This window comes from Agelaius phoeniceus, chromosome 17 (genome assembly GCF_051311805.1).
Source record: "Agelaius phoeniceus isolate bAgePho1 chromosome 17, bAgePho1.hap1, whole genome shotgun sequence".
Taxonomy (NCBI): Eukaryota; Metazoa; Chordata; class Aves; order Passeriformes; family Icteridae; genus Agelaius; species Agelaius phoeniceus.
The window spans coordinates 6710661-6731332 of NC_135281.1; the positions used below are offsets into that span (position 1 = coordinate 6710661).

The 20672-nt window shown below is 42.2% G+C and overlaps 1 protein-coding gene across 1 annotated transcript in view; it reads left to right on the plus strand.

Moving 5' to 3' along the window:
• TOP1 (DNA topoisomerase I) overlaps positions 1-20672 on the plus strand; it is a 66020-nt gene that overhangs the window by 16178 nt on the left and 29170 nt on the right. The window contains exon 3 of the mRNA XM_077187263.1: positions 12896-12998. Coding sequence (XP_077043378.1) covers positions 12896-12998 — 103 coding nt within the window. The remainder of the gene's footprint in view (positions 1-12895; positions 12999-20672) is intronic.

Consider the following 20672-nt stretch of genomic DNA (forward strand, 5'->3'; position numbering starts at 1 on the left):
AAACATTTCCTCCCCTTCATGTCTTATTCAAGGCAGATTTGAGTTCTTCATGGGGTGGAATCTGAAAATGTTGACCGTGTGTTCCATGAAGAGATGCCACCTATAAGTTTTTAAAAAATGGAAAGACAAAAAAAGGAAAACAAACTAGCAAACAAAACACAACAAAAAAACCCTCACCAAACTGATAATACATTGCATGGAGTTTTTTTAATTGAAGAAGCTAGGAGTGTACCATGCATAATAATGTAGCCACAGCCTTTTATCCTGTGTCAATAGGTTATGCTTTATATTCAGGTATTTGTAATGGTGTGATGTAACAGTTGTCAACTAGTGAGATTTGGCCTGGATTTAACATAATAAACAGATTACAGCTGCATGAAGAGATTAAAATCAGTGACTTAAAGTAACATTTTGTAAATTGAAGACTTCCAGTGGAATTTAGTGCAGCTAGTTATTAAAATATTGCCTTTAAAACGACCGTGTCCTACACTGCTCTGCTGATCCTTCTTTCTGCACCCTCTTTCCCTTCCTTCAGAAGACTCTGGAGTACAGAAGTGTAGAAATCTCAACTGTCATTAAACATTTACGTTGTGTTTACTTTCTTGTGTGTTTTAGCTGGAATCAGATTTCTTCTTGTATGCTAATTGTGGTAAAATCCCTTAAGGCAGGGGAATTGCATTCCCTCCCTTGACTTGAGAATGGGACTTGTGGCAAGGCAGATTCTGATAAAATGCTTCTAGACACTGCTGGAATTGGCCTCTTGTGGGTGAGTGATCAATTAACTCACCCACAATGGGGACAGAGGTGAAATCGGGCTGTATCCGTCCAGTGCAGCCCTACACTTTAAAGGAATCACTGTAGATACAAGGGGAAAAAAAATGACCCAACCAAAAAAATCCTGTCTCTGGGATCATTGTGGGAGTTGCTCCTACAGTGAGGACCCAGCTCAAGTGTAATAAAAGTAAGTTCTCAGTCTTCTGAAACAAATTTATTCTAAGACTTTGGCCATGCTACCCCATCAGTTCAGCTTAATGGGAATGATATTAAACAAGTAGGAGAATAGTCTGACTCTGGTGCATCAAGCAGTGGTATTGCATGGTAGATTTAAAGCTTCTACCAGCCACTTTCTTTGTCTTGTGCATTCAGTTTACACTCTCAAACCAAGCATTGCAGAGGCTTGTTCCCAAGGGTGCTGCCTCTTTAGTCTTTCCTTCCTACAGCAAGCAGGAGCCCAGCACTGGCCAAAGCCACACGGAGCTGTCAAGGCGTGGTTAATAAAAGGCTTTGAGCAACTGCCATTAGAGCCTCTCCCTGAGGACGCTGAGCATGTACCACTCCCATGTGTATGAACTGTGTGATCCTGGCTGCTCACACAGGCTGGCCGTCCACTGCTGCAGGAGAGGCACGTCAATGAAACTGCTTTTCCCCCCCCCCCCCCCGATTTGTTACATTTTTCCTTGGAGGAGCCCTTGTTCTGGATTAAACCCAGGTCAGTCAAACACACCAGCCCTGTCCTGGTGTGGTGTTGGTGTGAACACAGACTCTGTGTGAGCTGCTCTTGGGACATCACTCTTGTGCTAAGGAGGTGTCAGGATTCCAGGTAGTCTTTACAAAAAACTTCTTTTCCATGAACCCAAGTACAGCAGTGATTTACACAGCCAGCAAGAGAAAGCGTTTTTCTAGTTGACATCATTGCAAGGTGATTACTCCTGACAACACAGCAGGTTTTTGTAATCTACTACAGTTTTTAAACTTCACCCCAAAATAATATCAACCTATTTTTAAAATACAGGTTGATATATAGGCTGAAGTCTCTGTTATCGTTTGTAAGGATGTCGTTGTTTGCCCCTGTTTTCTCCTGGTTCACCTTGTAAGTTTGCATGCAGTAATCAGCCGTTGGCTTTGCATCACAAATTGTGCTGTTTGCACCTTTCCAGGCTAATGATGGTGTAAAGAGCATTTGGAGGCAGAAGGAGCCTGTGCTGGGGGCACTGACTCAGTGTGCGGATGGTGTTCAGAACATGAAGTTCTCTTGTCTGCAGTGCGAAGTTGTGACAGATTGCACCAAAAGATTCTCTTTGCTCTTGACCCAGTCTGTTAAAGTAACTCTCAGAGCTGTTCCTGGGGCAATTCTTTGCCAAAATTCTCCCAAAGGTGATCCTGCTCTCACCTACCTGTGTTTGCAGTGAGGCAGCAGCAATGTCACTGCATGCTGTGCTGGTGGTCTGGGCTTGGTTCTTGTGCTGCAGCTGAGTGCTGGCTCAGGTTCTTGGAGCTTGGAAGCAACCAAAGAATTAAAGTGCCTCTGGTGCATGTGCACTTGGTGTTTCAGTCCACCTGGCTTGCACATCCCTCCTGAGAAGGGACTGATGAAAAGTAACTCTGGTGTATGTTGCACTTGGTGTTTCAGTCCACCTGGCTTGCTCATCCCTCCTGCGAAGGGACTGATGTCCCCAAAATTCTGCAGCCAAAATGGCTTGCCAAGAGCTCTTAAAGGAAAAGATTCCTGCAAACCAGAAAAATAAGGGTTAATGAAAAAAGAGGTTTGCTTTAGATAATATTGAAGGGATAGGTTATCTCCTGCAGTCCCTGATAGCTCCAAAGTCTAAACAGGGCTGTTAATGTTGGGATTGCCCTGTTTGCTCACTTCTGCCCTGGCTCTCCAAAGGCGTGTGCCCCTGCTTCTTTCTCCTCAGCCACTCTGGGTGACCCTGGCAGTTCTCTTTGTCTCTGTCTCCTGCACACACATCCCTCAGTGTGGTGGGTACATCCCTCTCTTTGTCTCTTCCCGAGAAAAGATTTTGTGTGACAGCAGCGCGTGACAGTTTGCGCGCTAAGCTGTGGATCTGTGCTAAAGGTTGGTTTCTTTCTGACTGTGAAAATAGGATTAGTCCCCCTTGCATTATCTATTTGAATGCCCTGAAATTTTACCTTCTTTCATAATTTTAAGCTAGTTTTACAGCCCTGGATGCCAGACTGGTTTGTGAACAGTTGTCCAGGCTTTCCTGGCGAGTCCGTCTGTCCTGCCGTGCCGGTTATGTTAGCTGTGTTTTGCGCAATAGGGAAGAAGCGGCGGAGAATTTGGAAAAGCCTGAGATTAGATGGTGTAGTAAAAGTTTTCAGTATTAGTAGACCTGAAATCCACAAGGAACCTGCTTTTATCAACTGCTTTTCCCCCTCCTGTCAATTTGTAACAGCTGCTTGTGCTCAGCCACAGTCACTTTATGTACCTGTAAGTCCTTCAGGATTCCAGTCTTGTATATTTGTGTATTAGCAAATGGGGATGCAGATGGAGCTACAATATGTGTAAGGCTTTTGAAACCTCAGAGGTAACTATGATTAAACTTGTTTCCCCTAGATCTGCTTGTGCTCTTTAGATCCCACTCTCTGCCTCATCCCAGCCTCCTGATGTGCAGGAGTGTGGGCTATGGCTGTTAAGTGTGTCTTAGTTTTGCTTCTTTTTAAAGATGGACATGCAGTGCAGAACTTTGTTTATTCATGTGGTTGTAGACTCACAAAGCACTAGGAAAAAATTGCTGAAACCATTTCTACCCCAGTAAGGGAAGGCAAGGAACTCCAGTTCTGAATGGAGGAGGCAATGGAAAATAAGTACTTCCACTTATAAGAGTGTAGCCTTATAAGAATAAATGTCACTAGGGACAAGAATGGGTTTGCTCTTGGATCCTTAGGAGACTACTCTGGACTCTACTCTCTTCATGCCAGCACAGCAGCATTTTAAGCTGTTCACTGACGCCGGTCATTCCCTGAAGTTTTAATTTGCTGTTCTGTTTTATTCTGCTTTGTTAGTGGAAACATACTAATGGGTTTCAGTCTCTGACTCTTATATATACAATTACAGGAGAATGTTTTACATCTTGGGAATCCCTGGAAACACATGTTTTTGTTCACATGGAACTTTTTTGGTTTTGAATGCAAATAATGAATTGAAACTTCATTGTTGCCTCTCGGTCGGGAGCCCTTTGGCATGTGTAAGAAGCAGCTATTAATTTAGCCTTTCTGTACTGATCAAACATGTATTTTCATGCTTTATAAGGCTTCCTTGGACTTGTTCTTTGTGTAATATTGTCTACTGCAATTTTACTGCAGTGATTTTATGCATTTGTTACAACAACTAAGATCTGCTGTGGAATGGGCATATGTGAATGTGCCACCTCTTTGGGAAGAGGCCATGTAAAAGGTGCTGACAAGTCATTAAACTTGCTGCTTCTGTCTACACCAGTAGTTGTTTTGTTGCAGGATGCCTGTAGTGTAGCAGTTTCTTAAGGTCAGCATCCCTGTATGCCACACAGCTATCTCAATTACTTAAGCATTAATTACCCACAGAGTATTAGCTTCTTCCCCAGCAGGTGAAAAAGTGAGGTGCACAGAAAATAAGCAATTAATCCAGTGTGGCTGAAAAATAATTTCAAGAAGGGCTCAAAACATGTGTACTAAGTGTGTCTGTCCTCTTTCTGAAGAGGCTTTTAAAACACGTCTTGCTTTGCCTCCCGAGCCTCTGCAGTCTGGGTGAGATTGATGAAATGCCAGCAGTGACATTTGCTTCAGGTTAACTTCATCTCCCAGAGGCTCCAGTCACAAGGTAGGAGTGATCAGTCAGGTTTTTTTTCTGGCATCCTTAACGTCTCCCTGATAAGCTTTTAATGTTTGGGGTATGGATAAGTGTACACACCAGCCTGCCCTGTCCTGTGGCCACCATGTGCTGTCCCTGTCAGCAGTGCTGGCACCTTTTACCTCTCTTCCTTGGATTGAAGTTGTCCTGAGGTTTCAGTGGAGCAAAAGGTGCATTGATTTCATTTTGCAAACTTCATGTTTTAAACAAGCTATCTAATATCCTTGTTTGCATACTAAAACTGGAGCTTAGGGGAACTTCTTGAGAAGTTGGTGGAGCTGTTCTAAAGGACTGAGAATGGCTGGACACAATTCTCTATCCACCTGTCTGTATTCTCCTGTGAAGATTCATCACCAAGTCATCCAGTTGGTTTCTTCTTTTCCCTCTATTCAAAAGCAAGGAGTACTGCCTTCAAATGACAAGATTAATGAAGAATGCAGTGTCTAAGGGGTCTGTCTTGTTCTGAAGCCAAGTTTCCCAGACCAGTCCTTTTAAGGAAAAAGACACAATATCTGTCTGGCCCTGGAGTATCTTTTGCCTCAAGTAACTGCTGAAGTGTGGAGAGGGGTTGTGAAGTCATTGGTTTTACTCGGTTTCTATCAAAAGTACTCAGTTTTCAAGCTTTGGCAGAATTGGATACAATGTAGTGTGGTCAATTCTGGCTCAGCTCAAAACAGGTTTTGTCTCAGAGTAAATATAGTCTGGGAAATGAATAGACTCAAATCTATTCAGTTGTGCTATATTCCTTCATTTGAGGCCTTAGAAAAAGGAAGAATGCTCTCTGGAGGAGTTTTACTTTTCGTAATAAAGTTCCTGCTCTAGAAAGGCAAAACTGTTGGGTTGTTCTGCTATACTTCTCAGGCTCCCTTTTTGAGTTTTCACAGCTTCTTTCTTGTATTTTTTGTAAGATTGGAAAATGAATGACTGCAGTAAAGAGCTGCATTGTGTATTCCACTTGTGCTTAGTCACAGTTAGTTTAGTTATTTTGCAGTAAATATACTATACTATAAAACTCAGATTTTATCTGGTTTATGGAGGGAAACAGTGCAGTGTTGAATTGTCAGCATCCCTCAACTGCTGCACCTGACCCAGTGAGGCACCTGAAGTGAAATAAGCTTGTGATAGCACGGTAACTTATTTCATTTAGATTTGATTTCGAGGAGGGTTTTAAAGGGTTTCTATTTCTTTAGCAGTGTAGATTGTGGAGGTATCTTTAATAAACACTGGTAAAAGGTTTTGTGTCAAGTTGCTTTTGGAATGGGTATCTTTGCCATTAAGTATGGCGTTATGAAATGAGGAAGCAGAAGCCAGACAGTCTTGCTTCATTATCATTGTAGTTTCTTTCCTTTTTTGACTGAAAACCCAGATCCTACTTCTGCTATTGAATTTCAGGCTTAGGTTATGGGAGACTCAAGTGGTGGTTTCACTGTTTCACAGGCATTCTCATTTCAGTATTCCAAATGTTTTGCAGTGAGTTATTGCAGAAATAAACCAGCCCAGCAAACAGACCTGCAATACTTTCTCAGGGTAAATGTTTTATGTGGATTCTGCAGTTGTGTAAATAGGGCCAGTAAGTGACATATCCAGCTTCACTTGGGAAGTTTATTTTAGATTATGATTCTCTACTCCAGCGTATCATCCGTAATACCATCACCTCTCTGAACAATGTCTTCTGGGTATGGTTTTCTGCTCTTGACACGTGTAGCTGTGTAGAGAGGTTTTCCAGTTTCTGTATCTTTCATATGTACACTTTGGTTTTCTTTGTCTACCTTGCTTTAGTGGCAAAGGTGTTGTCTCCATACCTAGCTGCAGTTCTGTTTTCTGCCCAGGATTTTATCTCTTTTCTGGGCTACAGCAGTGTCAATCCATTTAAATAAATTCCAGAAGTGCTGTTTAATTGATTACTAGAGCACCATGACCATAATGTGACTTCCTCTAACTGGAATACAAATATTTTAGAAAAGTATAGACCTCTTCCAGATGACTCAGGTTGGATTATTGTACATGGGTTTTAAATGGTTAAATCAAGACACATAAAGTCAGACATTGCTTGTCCAGAGCTAAAACCTGTTCAAGAGTGAGGGTCCCTATGCCTCAGACCATGCTATGTTTGCCATATGGTGGTTTTTCTGAGACACACAAGGCTTGTAAATAGGATTTTTTAATTCTGCACCATGTTTGCTTTCTCAGGCAAGATTTATAAATTGACCAGCACCTCACAGAGTGACCTTTACACGTGGGATTGCATTGCCTGTTTAGGTAATGTACTATAACCCCGTCACTGTCTGTGTTAAAGATCTTGGACAATGACTGAATGTTACACTCTCTACTGGCTGGTATCTGTGTATTGTAAAAGTTAGTGCAACACTAGACCATTCTGGTCAGATGCCAAGGGCAAGAGTATGTGTTCTTTGCCAGGAACATGAATAATATTTTAGACACCTTGGACTACATTCACATGTTTGAACACTCATAACCCTCCCTGGCATCATTTCATCAACTAAACTGTGGTAATTTTAATAGTAGTCCTTATATACAAAATGCAAGACATTAAATCTTTAAAAGTAATATGATTTGACAAAATAAATGGGGAAAAAAATCTTCCTAAAGTAAGAAGTCTTTTTCTGGTAATTTGCATTTTAGTATGAATGCTTAAAAGGAGAGCCTGTGGGGGAGGGAAAAAAAGCAGTAAAATTCTTTCATTTAGGCAATAATAAAGAGACTTTAAGCTTTGCTTACTATTGCATCACAACCATTGAGAAGAATTCAGGCTAACTAGTAAAGAGGCTCCTGTGGAGTACATGGCCTAACATGAAGGTGATGTTTCAGCTGAGAAGGGACTGACCATTTCTCCAGTGACAGGGAGTTTTTGAACTTGACCAGCTTTTGAACCTAATCCAGTGTTAGAGTTACCTCACTTTCAGCTGCATAATTTAGCAGTGGAACTGGAGAAGTCTTTTTTTAAGACTCTCTTCTCCTTTCCAGAGAGGCTGAAAAGACCCTGCTGATTTCATCTCTGCCAAACCAGAGGGTTTCTTGCTCATGCTTCAAGTTGAGTACAAGAAAGAGCCCTGTTCTCATACACAGCAGTGATCCTGAAAGCTTTGAGAGCTCATTTGCTTCTCCTGTAACACACAACTAACACTGAGAAATTGGATTTAACTCAGTGCAGAAATTTCAGCCACTCATCTGAAGCAGAAGTGTTACTGGAATGACAAGATGTTAAAAATGTTAGTAACAAGATGGATTTTTCATGCTGTGTCCTCAGATTTTGGGCACAGATTGTGATTCCAAGAATCCAGACAGCTTAAATCACCTTTCTGGACATCAGTGTAGAGAAGCATTGAGATGATGCATAAACTCAAGCATACTCAGCATTAGAAGTATTTCTAGCAAGAGGAAAAGAAACTGGGATGTTTTTGGAACCAGAAGGAAAATACAAAAAGTCCTTGTCCACAGAATCTAGTAAGACATTTTAAAGAACAAAGAAACCTCTCTGTAAGCAGATTAATGAGCTATTCAAATTGTGCTCACAAAAACTTAGAAGAAGGTGAACAGGAAGATGGCAAATCTGAAAGGCTAATATTTATCTGGAAAAGCTACTGTTGACCAGAAATTGAGGTTACCAGGTGTTAATTTGCTGGCTACCTCACTTAATTGGGGAAAAATTAGAAGGAACCAGATTGTGCTCAGACCTTTTTTTCAGTTCTTTAAAAAAAAAATGTAGTGCAAAATGATGGAAGGGAAATTAAGGTAGGGGGCGGGAGTGGGATAAAATAGCATCTGTAGCATCCTGTATCATGTGCCAACACTATTCTCTTGACAGCTGTACTGATTGGGCATACAAGAGCTTACACCCTTCTCTGATTTCAGTATTTTATTAGTAAAGTTGCTGTCAAAACTTCAGTATTAATGTAGGAAGTAGCCCTACTTCCCTTGATTGTGACATGTAAATATTTTGGAAGGTGTGCAGAGACAGGTGTTCAGAAGTAGTTTTGTGGCAAATGAATTTGGCTCGTGAATTAAAACATCACAGTCCCACATAATTGTTTTGTCACCAGACTAATGAAGCCAAGGGTTGTGCTTGTTGTGAAAGGGACCACTCACCTCTGCCATCTGTTGGGACTCTTCCTCTCCAGGTGACAACTGCCTGCTGGAAGAGGCTTTCTTTGCCTTCATCCCTGCTCTTGCCATGCTGCAGTTGGAGATGCCTGACCTTTTACAGCTCTGTTCCTGGATAAAGAGTAAAACTTCCCTGTTGCAGTCAGATATATATACAAGTATTGCAAATAGGGTTATGACTCAGCCTTTCCCCAGGGACTCGGCGCTGGAGCGAAGGCGGAGCAGGGAACAACACAGAGCCACAGACCAAAAGTGCTTAGACTTTCCCATCCTTAAACCAACATCCTTGTAATCTAACAGAGTTAAAAGATGAATCAACCCTGCAAAAATGCAGAGCTGCTCGTGATTTGTTGGAGGTACAGGGGAATGGCAGGAATAGTACAGGCACTGCAGTAATCTTTTGGAGACATACCAGGCTCAGCATTAACAGACAGAGATCCAGTGCCAGAGACATCAAGCTTTCTAGAACAGAAGAGATGCCAAAAGCTCTGTTTGGGTTAGAGGATACTGAAGGGAAAGCCTCAGGGGTAATGGATGCTTGCCCAGTGAGCATAACCCCCGTCCCCGCTGTAACCTTGTGCTGAAGAGAGACTTTGCATTTTCAGAAATATTTAAATGTCACATAAGCTTTTGGGGGTTTAAACTTTGCTCATAGTAGATGGTGGATTTTGCTAATGGTCTTGGAGAAGGAATAGCATTTATCTCCTTGTTACTGTTAGAGGGATCAGACTTACTTACTGTAAGACATATAAGGCAGGAAACAAATCTGAATGTGTGATAATGTCAGAGCTCTTTCTGTAGCTGATGTGAGGCTGGACTTAGTCAACTACTAATCAGCTGCAAGCTGGGAGAGAGTTACTGGAGGCTGGAAGATTCTTCTAGGAATCAATATGCTAAATATATCAAGGAAGATACATTACAGACAGGAACACTTCCCGTTGATTGCCTGTGTGCTGATGAGGCTTGGAGTGAGGTGGCCCCGTTCCCAGCTCTGTCATCTGTTGCCTGTGTAGTTCAGTCAGAGGTGATGCTGCCCTGGTTCCTGGCAAGTGGGTACACAAATGAGAGTGAAATGGCTTAAACTTGTTTCATGTCAGCCATCAAATAACCATTGGCATGGACCCCTAGATACAGCCAGTCTGGAACAAAGCATTTTTGTGTAGAACGCCAAAAAAAAAGGAATCCTGTGCTTTTTTAATGACCCAGTCTCCTGAACTTCATCCAGCTCCACCCTCAACAAAAAAAGACCAAGAGCTTTAATGCCTTCTGAGGACACACATACGTCAGTTCAAGACAATTGAATAAACTCTTTTGAAGTCTTCATTCTTAACCTACCTCATGGCATCGTGTCAGAAAGCAGCACCATGGAGTTTGAATACTAGGCAAATATTCCAGAATAATTTAATCCTTAGGTGATATGCCTGGGAGGTAAGCCTCCATGGAAGTACTGCATTTAAAGTGTTGTTCATAGTGAGAGACACCAGGCAGTTCTGCCTTGACATTTTTGTGCTTTTGGTTTGAGACCGTGCACAGGACCCATTGTTCCCCAGCCACTGTGGCTTTGGGCCAGAATAGCTCCATGGAAGACCTTCACACTGGCAGTCCTTTGGTAGACAGCAAAGGAAAGCTGTCTGGCAACAAATCCTAGCAAGCAGAGCTAGTTTAACTGGTCAAGCTTTTTTTTTTTTTTTTTTTAAATTTTTCCCTGCAGTACCAGTCTTTAATTGTCTGAAAATACCAAATCATTGTAAGCAGAGCCAAGGGTTGAGGAAACAGATACCCAACTCCAGCAGTTCTAGGGTAGATCTCTAGAACTGCTTTCCAAAAGTAAATAATAATTTCAGCTGTAAAGCACAAGTCAGCTGCAAGAAAATCTGGTGATCAAGGTAAACTGTTCTGTTACCTGCTTTTCTTGGTGACAAGTCATCGTGTGGCTGTGAGTTCTAAAGAGAATAGCACTGAGCACAGTCACACACGTTTTCCATTGATTGGTTGATAGGAGAAATTGATTGTGTGTGTGCTATAGTGTGACTGTACATAACTCTGTGTACAGCATCACACTGGTTTCTCTCGCAATTTACCTATTCATCAAGTGTAAATAGCTGCTGTTTGCTGCAGCCAGGCCTGTGGGAATCAGTGAGTAAACCCTCTGTGGAATAAACCCCAGGCAGTTTGCAAACAGCCAGAGCTTCCAGCTCCTGGCTGAACTGAGGAATCACAAGTGTGAAACGCACTGCGAAAACATTTTTGCCAGTGAAATGTGTGTTGTCCTGGTGGGAAGAAGGGCTCAGAGAAATTGCTTCTCTGCAGTTCAGAGCGTGTGGGTGTCTGGTCCCCACACAGTTTGCTAGAGATGCCTGCAGACTCTGCCTGCTGAGAAAGAGATTTTGCTCTTTAGGTACTCGAAAACTCTTGGGTGCTTTATGCTGTAACACCAAATGTTCCACATAACCTGCCACGTGTATATCAAAATATGGAAAACTTCATCCCTGCAATTTAAACATGTGCACTGTGTACACCAGAGCACTGGGAAACATTGCTGAGTTCAGGGGGATGGAAGAAAGGTGCTGAGGGCAAGCTGGAGGCTCTTGAATGTCAGTATTCCTGTGTTGGTTTATGTTGACTTTCTGCAGATGTCTGAAAGCAAACACTGAAGTTACAGAAAGCAATAGGTTAAAATCGTGTTCTATGGGTATGTTTCTTCTAAATCCATTTGAATGTTTTGAGGTTTTAAGAGCTAGTGTCAGTTAAGGAGAAAAATGAATTTGTGGCAGAAGACTTGGAGTCAGGAGGATGAGGCTTGTTCCTGGCTCTGCAGTGCATTTCCCATGTGACTCTGAAAGTCACAAAATCCTTTTGTTGCAGTTTCCTATTCTTAGTGCAGGGATAGGAGTCTTTTTAGAGGCATGGTAGCATCTTTATAATTAAAAAAGCATTAATACCTTACATCCAAGATCTCTGGAAATTCTACACTGGTATCTGAAAAACAATTGCCAAAGTCAGCACAGATTTTAGGTTTCTTGAAGAGCCTGTTTAATTTTGATTACTTTGAGTAGCATGTTCAAAACAAAACCTGGGGGGAGTTTTTGGGTATTGCATGTATTCCTCCCATTATACTGATCTTCACTGTAAATGGCCTTTTGAGGTGGTTTTGAGGTGCTAGCCCAGCCTCATCTCCTTTTTAATATACTTGTAAAAAAATGCTTGTAAATGCGTTTATTTGCAATTCAACTGTGTTGCTCTTTTTCTCTGCTGAATTAATTTCCTTGGTGCTTTAAAGGACTTCATTGTACAGCACAGTTGTCACTGAGGATGGGAAGTGTCACTCAGAGTAGAAGCTGATAGCAATAAAATTACTGTGTTCCTGTAGATTCACTTGAGTGCCAACTCCCATTTCTGCCCTGTCACATAATTGGGACCCACCCTGACCTGTGTAGGTGGGTGACCACCAACACAGCTCATTACAGCTGTCAGGTTGCATTTTCTTGGTGGGGCTGTTACCAGAGGGAGGTAAATGTGTCCTGCAGTAGAGAAGCAGGAGGAGAGAATTCTTGCTCCTTTTCACCCTTTCTTTTCATTTTCTGCCATTACTTCCCATTTTCCTTGCTTTCTGCCTGTCATGTTATATACTGTTGGGGATAAGAATAAAATTGTTTTCATTCACAGCAGGGAGAAGGGAAGGATGCTTTGTCAAGATTAAATACTTGTGGAAGTAGAAGTATTAAATTTTGAGATTCAACAGGCCTGACACCTCAGCTCTGTGCTTTGTTCCTATATCCTTTCTGTGTATTCAGCATGAATACTTGGAGGCATAGGAAGCCAGGCTGCCCATCTGCCAAATAAGGTTGAACTTCCTATATCAAGAGGTACCTAGTTAATGGAAGGGTTGCATTTCTTCAGGGTCTATAAAGCATTTAAAGGTCGTTGAACTAAAGACCATGTAAATGCAGCTGTTGCCAAGATGAATTAACTTGTGCTGCAGGAACAATGAATCCATTGAGGACCTCTGAAACCAAGAGTTTTGTTACAAATTTTGAATCACAGAAATACTAGAATGCGGTGGGGAAAAATGCAGAGGTTCACGAGGGACGTGTGGAGTTTTCTCCCAATTTAATTTCTTTTGTTTTGCCTCTCTGCTTACAGATTCTCACAAACACAAAGATAAACACAAAGACCGAGAACACCGGCACAAAGAGCACAAGAAGGACAAGGAAAAAGACCGGGAAAAGTCCAAGCACAGTAATAGGTGAGGAAAAAGTGGATGAAGTCTTCATAGGCTAAAACACCAATGAATGTGCAGTCTTACAAGAACTACTCTGATAATAAATGAATATGGAATTGCTACATTTTGAGTGTGGTTTTACAAGTGTAGGTGCTTTAAGCCTGATTTTTGTCGTTGCCTGCATTTCCATGTGGGTGGCTGAAGCTGTGTATCTTGCAAATGTGAGCTGATACTAATGTATAAGAGATTATTGTAGGTTAGAGTTGTTAAAGGTGCAGAGCACTACCTCAGCCTCCCCTTCATGCAGATTCGTGGGTTTTGTTCATAATCTTTTGTTTGTGGTTCCAGTTGTTTGTCAGAAATGTGGAGTTCTCTTCATGCTGGTATAAACCCCCACTGCTTCAGCATAGTGAGACCCCCACGTTGCTACTCATCCTTCTCCTAATTAGAAGTGCCTGGAAAGGTGGTCCCCCAGAACCATGGTGGTGCCCTTGCCTGCCACCACAGTGGCTGAATATCCCAGCTGGATGAGACAGCACTGGGAAACTGCTGGGTTAGATGGATCCCGAAGGACTGTGTGCTGTTTTGTCCAATGTGATTTATGCACTACACTGCCACTGGATGGGGAAGGTGTTTGATGCCAGTCACTTGCCAGGTTGCCCACATTGATGTGATGGCCTGTAGCTCTTGAGCTGCTGAATTCCTTGGTCCAGTTGCTCCCTAGCCTGGGCTGTGAGCTGCAGGAACCAGGATGTGGAGGTCTCTGTGATGATTTGGTGTGGTAGAGCACAAGGCAAGTAGGTCACAGCTAGGATGCTACTCAGGGAAATTTTCCTTGTTGTAAGTCCTGACACACAAGTGTCATGGAGCCTAAATTGCCACCAAAACTTGGAAAAATGAGTCCCTGGAAGGAAAGATTCTGGTGTGACACTTGATGAATGACAGATAGTGTTTATGCTGTGGGCAAGTGAGTGTACTAAGTAATTGCTATGCAACTGTGATAACACTGTCCAAAAAGGAACAAAAAAAGTTTGTGTTAACAATGATTTCTATTAAAAAGAAGCATGAAAAAGAGGGAGTCTGTGCAAAGAAGTGGATTTGTTTTATTGGGCACACACTTGATTTGAATTTTCTGTGATCTTATGAGAAGCTACACTAGCCCTACTGTTCTATAATGTGTCTTTGATGGGGAAAAACCCCTAGGCCAAATAACTTGCATTTGCTGGCTCTCACAACAAGGATGAAATGCTTTGGACATGTTCTTTGCCTTTGTTCACACATCTATATTGCCTTGATTTTTAGTTTTCATTTTCCTGATTATCATGCACCCTAAAACTGACTGCCTCACATGTCCAAATGCTCATTGCTTTGCTTGAAAAACCATTCTCCTGAAATCTTAGCAGAGCACATTCTTTTGTAAGGAGTAATGTAAGCACTGTCTTTAAATTCCCAAATTCATTAATGCTTTGACTTCATTTGTGTAGGAGTTGGAAAGGGTCAGCATGTTTTTAACTGGAAAAACTAATTATGGCTCATAACTTGTAGCTGACTTTGCAAATAATAAATACCAAAACAGTGGAAAGAAGGTAGAATGGCTGTGATGTTTTGAGGTGTAGCTCAGGAGGTGACACATAATCATGCCTTATCTTGAAGTACTTCCTTCCTCCCTACCATGTTGTCTTGAAATCCCTCTGGGAAAGGTATCCTGTTTTCTAGGCACTGTGCCTAATGCTCCCAGTTGTTTTCATGTCTCTGTTAAGTGCCTGTGTGTCCTGTGAGCACAGTATCTGCTGCATCCTGGGGTCCCAAAACAAGGTCCCCCCTGTGGGTGGCATGACTGAGTGCATGCATGTACAGGGGGTTTGTTCAAGGCATTTTTGGGGAGAGATTACACAATAATGCTTTGCCCCTCAGGTTCCTTCATAAGGGAAGGCTTCAGTCTCCCAGAGTGAGTGCACACTGCCTTTCAAAGCTGCCACCTTAAAAATGAATGTATTATAGTGCTGAATCTTGAGATTTGGTGTTGGAGGTGGTTCTCTGGGAAGTTAACATACATGGACATGCCCGTGATCCTGTAGGGATCACTCCTTTATGAGTGCTCCAGAATCTTCACTATCCCATTCATGCTCAGTCATGTACAGGGTACCTGGCTGCTTGCTGTGTAAAAACAGCAGACTTGTAACAGAACTTCATAGAAATAATTGAAATTTAAGTATTTCTTCCCTAAATGCTTTGATTCAGCTGTCACCCACGCAATTCTGTAAATGTAAGTTGCTGTGAGAATGAGATTTTAGGTGACCATTGTTTGAAGGGTAAAAAGCCTGCCTGTTTGTACTGAAGTTTCTCCTTTGACAATGAGAAACAAGTGAAAAAGAGGCATGAATCTGGTAGAAATGAAAGAAAAATTCTCTAGGACACAAGAATGGCGTGGGTGGGTTTCAATGGTGTTTTACCTGTATGAAGAATTTTTAAAGCACTTGATAAAAGGATGTAAATTAATCCTTTGGAAAAGTTTATCTTAGATTTATCAAATTGCATGTAAATCTTCACAAAATCCATTCTGTATTTCAGAAAAGCTGCTGTGTTACTGCAAAAGCTGTGCTGTATCTTTGGTAGTTCTCAAAAGAGGTTGAATGGTGCTTTAGCAGAAATGGAAGCCATTGTTTTCTGGGAGACTTGCATTGGTACCTCAGTGACATTTTATCTGTGGTGAAGAGCCCCTGATTGCATTCTGAGAAGCACAGTGCACACTGGGCACACTTAAGAGCAGTGTGTGGTTGTGTTTGAAGCAGATCATTTTTGTGTCTGTCTGTAATAGTTTGACAGTTTCATTTCCTGTCCTGTACTTAAAAAAGGCTTTTAAAATAAAACCTGCTTCAAGAAGACAGAACAACTCCAATGCAGGAGAATAAATGTTTCCTGTATCCAGACTTTGAAGGATCTAAACTGCCAAGATAAGTCTCTGAAATACCTAAAATAGACGATTTTGATTTCATATGACAGAAGTGTGTGGAATGATATGTAGAACTTCTTAATTTTGGTTCTTGCTTTTTTCCTCTCCCACTCACAAGATGACACTTCTGTGTCTTAACCACTCATTTACAGCTGTAGTAAACTGAGAGAGAACATTTGTGTGCCTCAGACCTCCCCATCACCCCTCAAAGAAAGAAAATGCAAAGCCCACTGAAAAACAGTCTGTATCAAGAAATAAATCCCCATCACTATCCAACAAAGTGTGGTTTTTTTGCTCATTTTCTCAGCCCCGTACTTCCTGGTCTCCAAACAAAAATCTAATACACATCCATTAAATATAAATGTCAGTGGTTATAAAAATAAAATGAAACAAATCCCATGTGGCAATAGGTTTCTGATCTGTGGGAGTTGAGTGTTTCAGACAAGTAGACCACATAAAATAATGGAATAACAGGTCCTTTGAAGCCAAGCCTTGTTAGAGAGCGGGTTGGAAGTGTTGGCAGTAACAGGTGTGCCTGTGCCAGCTGTCCTGGGCTCTCTGCAGGGAGAGTGGGCTGCCAGCAGCCTGAGGAGGGCAGGGCTGGCTGTGGCAGAGGATGGGAGCAGAGAGGCTGCTCTGCAGTGCTGAGCCCTGCTGTCAGCCTGACAAGCACCGGAGCCGCAGGAAGAAAATCTTCTGTCAGATTGCATATTTCCTCCATTTACTGAATCTCTTGTGATCACAGCTTGGGATGAGCCGAAGCTTGGAACACAGAAGGGGTTCACAGACCTGATCTTCACTGGCATCTTCTAATTTTATGCTTTTGCTAGGAAAAACACAGATTCCGGGCATTTGCTAGCCACAGATGAAGATAAATTTCAGTTCTGATTTCTTGCACACCTCCTCTGGTTTATTAGGGGATCCTGATATGCTTTGAATGGTGTGTGTTGGGGGCAGGAAGAGGCAGGGATACCTGATGTAGGGGTAAAAGCAATTTTTAAAAAAAGACTTCACACCTGCTGTTTGCTAGCACGGGTGGGTTTGTTTTGTGCTCCATTTTAGTGCACAGTTCACCTTGAGCAGTTTTCTAATGTGACACTGCCTTCCAGTAGGGAAATTTTTTTTGCTTTTTATTTAGTAGTCTACTTAATTCTCACATGTCCATGGAAAGCATGTGCTAAGCATGATCCTCATTTCAATGTTGTGAATATTGTTCTCATTCCTAAAATTTTTATCAGCTGTTGATCAGTACAGCTTTTTATCTTGTTCCTCTTGCTGAAGGCTTGATCTGTTATCTGTGAAAAGACTCCTTTCACCACTGGGAAGAACGGTTTCAGGTTATTTTATTTCATTGCCAGAAACCCAGCAAAACCTTTGGGGCTCACGTGTTTATTCCCTGTAATTCCATATGATAACCCTCTAACAGCATAATATCCTGCAAGCCAGCTGAAATCCTGTCCCTCCCTGGGGTGCTGTTGCTTTGGAAGTGCTCCCTGCCCAGGCAGCTCTCCCTTGGTGTGCATGAGCCTGGATGTGATCACAGGTTTCCATTAATACTGTACTGCGTCAAACGAGGCAGGGCTGTGTCACCTGTGCCCTGTCCCCATCGTGGTTTTAGGCTGCTCTGAAATCCCAATTCCCTGTTATTTTACGCTTCAGTTGTGCTGCGGCAGCTCCCGAGCAGGCACAGCTCCGATGGATGGCAAGCGGTGCTGGCACTCGCTGCTAGCAGATTCCCTGTCACGAGCTAATTACAGCAGAGAGAGGAAGTAAGAGACACTTTAGATAAAGCATCCTTCCCAGCTTGTGGTTTTGAAGCTGGAATGGAAAGGGCCTGGGAAGGGATTATTAACGTACATAAATGGCACCTGAAGAACGCAGTGTTAAATTACTGCGAAGCTGTTGCAGTTTGAAGGAGGAAGCTGTGATCTGCACATCTGCTGTTCTTTGGAAACACTTTCCACTTGTGACTTTCCCATGTGATCTCAGCCTGAGCAGCTGCTGCCAGGTGCCTGGGCTCCCTTCCTCTCCTTCTCCTCTCTCCTGCAGGCATGCTCATTGGGAAATATATCCATGCTTACAGGGGAAATGGCTTCTTCTGCTGCATTTTCTGCTTCATGTGCTTCAGCCTGAGCACTCCACAGCCTTTGGCTGTCCTTGTTTACACTAAAACTGTAAATGGAAGCAAGCTGGCACAAAGGATGGAGTGCTTCAGGAGTTGTGTGTACTCACCTGGCCTTTGTCTGAGCTAAGCCAGTAGTATCATGATACACCTGGAGATGATGTAATCCCTTGTTCTGCCTGTGTTAATGTAATCTCCCGCTGCACTTGGCTGCCTTAAAAAAACACTAACTCTGCAGGTTTGTCAGCATTAAACACCTTCAAGAGGCATAACTCTTGAGTTCTGTTGCAGTGATGCAACTGCAGTGGTTTTGGTGAGAAGGAAGACCTTACTTTGTCAGCAGGGCTGGGTATGAGCAATTGTTGTGATCTACTTGTCCTGTTTTCAGGCTAGCTTCCCCTGGAGCTTCCCTCTGTCTTAGGGGGGTTTTGCTGTCCTACTTCCATGACTCCAAGCTGGCTTGTTGGCAGAGATGTATGTGCAGGAAAGGTAACAAAGGATTCACAGAGCTCTCAACAATGAATTCAAGATAAAATTAGCAGTGTGCATGTGATCTTGAGACCATTTTGCTTGGTTTCTTTAAAGAAAAGTGATTTTTTTTTCTTCCAGTTTTGAATTGACCAGGAAGATAGGCTTCTGATCTTTAAATTGTTCCCAGTCTGTCCTAATAATAGCTTTGGGATTGTCTGAAATAGCTTTCTGATAGAAGGCTGAAACTCCATCTTCAGGGTAAGGATGGCATCCTGTTGCCTTCTCTTTTCTTTTGAGATTAGTGTGGTGGTTAAATTGTGTTCCCTGTAGGCTCACATGTGTATCTGAGCCAAGTGAGAGACCAAAGCAGCTCAGCTTGACTGCAGTTAATATGCGAGCAACTTGCTTTGCTTTGGGAGAAAAAAGAAGTTCCTTTTCTGAGGATTGTTGCTTGAGGCCTTTGTTATCAGCTCATTTCCAAGAGAGGTTTTCTGGGAGATGGAGATTCCATCCCTCCAAGAGAAGAGAGGCCCAAGCCTTCCTTGATGCACATGTCAGAAGTTCTGTGCTGAGCTGTGGTCCAGTGTCTGGAAATAGGGCTGGCAAGCAGGCTGCTACAAATAAGGGAAAGAAATTTATGCTCTCTTTTAACATTGGAGTGAAAAGTACACAATATCAGATTTTTATCTAGGGAATTCCTCCCAGTCACCAGGAGCTGCAGCAAGCAGGACCTTGGGGCCAAGCCACCAGTGCTGATCTTTGGAAAATGAAGCTGCAGAGTGAAACTGGAGACAGAGTTTCCTTAGGTTATCTGAGCCCACATTGCTTGGCTGAGAAATTTACTGCTCATTGCAGAGCAAAGGGGAAGGATAGTCTTATGATAAAAAAATTAAATTAAGACCAGCAACTAAGACTGAGTCAGGAAGTCAGACTTCTTGATTCTGGCTCTAATGCTGAAAAAATCTGAGAAACTACACTGAAAAATTGAGATTAGATTGCTTGACAGTTTTTCAATGCTGGCCACTTAGTGTCTTTCAAGAGGGATGTCATTTGAGCTTCCACTTGAGCAAACCTAAGTTTTTAGAAGTTTTAGCAGTTTTTTTTTATTCCAGCTGTAGTCTGTAAGCATTCAGCACACACAAATATTGTCTCTGCCTCTCTAGACCAATGTGATTTTGTTTGTGTTTCAATCTTAGCTTTACTGATCTAGTTTGCCATCCATTGGTTTGCTTTTAGTCATGCTTTGTGTACATCCCAGGGCTCTTCCAGTCATGTACTGAAAGCTAGTGCTTTTGCTGGTAGTGAGATTGAGTGATTTGGAAAACCAAATTGTTTCTCTTTTTTGGTCTTTTGTGGGGTTTTTTTTGGTTTGGTTTTTGTTTTTTTGTTTTTTTGGTTTTTTTTTGCTATTCCAAACTCCCAAGCAACAGCCACTGCCATGAACTTTACCTCAGTGCACTGACTCCAGTGGCTGCAGTGTGTACCATAAAGATCCAAATTAATGTCTGAGTAAAACATGCTCTATAAGGTAGGATTTAAATATCAAATAAGAGCAAGAAAGAGTCAGAAAATAAACACAAGTAGACTTGCAAAGAACAAGATGGGTCTGACCCTTGTGTGTGTTTGTTATGATTTTTTTTTGTACTTTGGAATTGTAGAATCACAGAATGGTTTGGGTTGAAAGGGACCTTAAGGCTCATCTCATTCCATGCCCTGCCATGGGCAGGGACACCTTCCACCAGATGAGGTGGTCTAAGCCCTGTCCAACCTGGCCTTGAATACAGGGATGGGGCATCCACAACTTGGATTGATATAGGAAGGCTGAATATTGATTACTGATATTGAATGTTGTTATTATTATGAGTATTGGTTTTAATATATGCAGGTTGAGATACCTCTTAAATTGTTAACCTTAAATCTTCAGCAAATGGGGTGCTTGGCATACAGAGAGCAGTGCAAGATACCAAGGCAGAATTTCCAGATCTTCCTGAGTTTAAAAATTATTGGTAATGTGTGGGGTTTTTGCTTTCAGACAGTCAGTGAATCTGATTGGAGCAAAGGAAAATTAAATAGGTGTCTTGAGCTTGGAATGCTGATGAATGAGCAGGGTGCAGAAGCTGGGATGAGAGATCAGAGCAGGAGCAGCAGACCT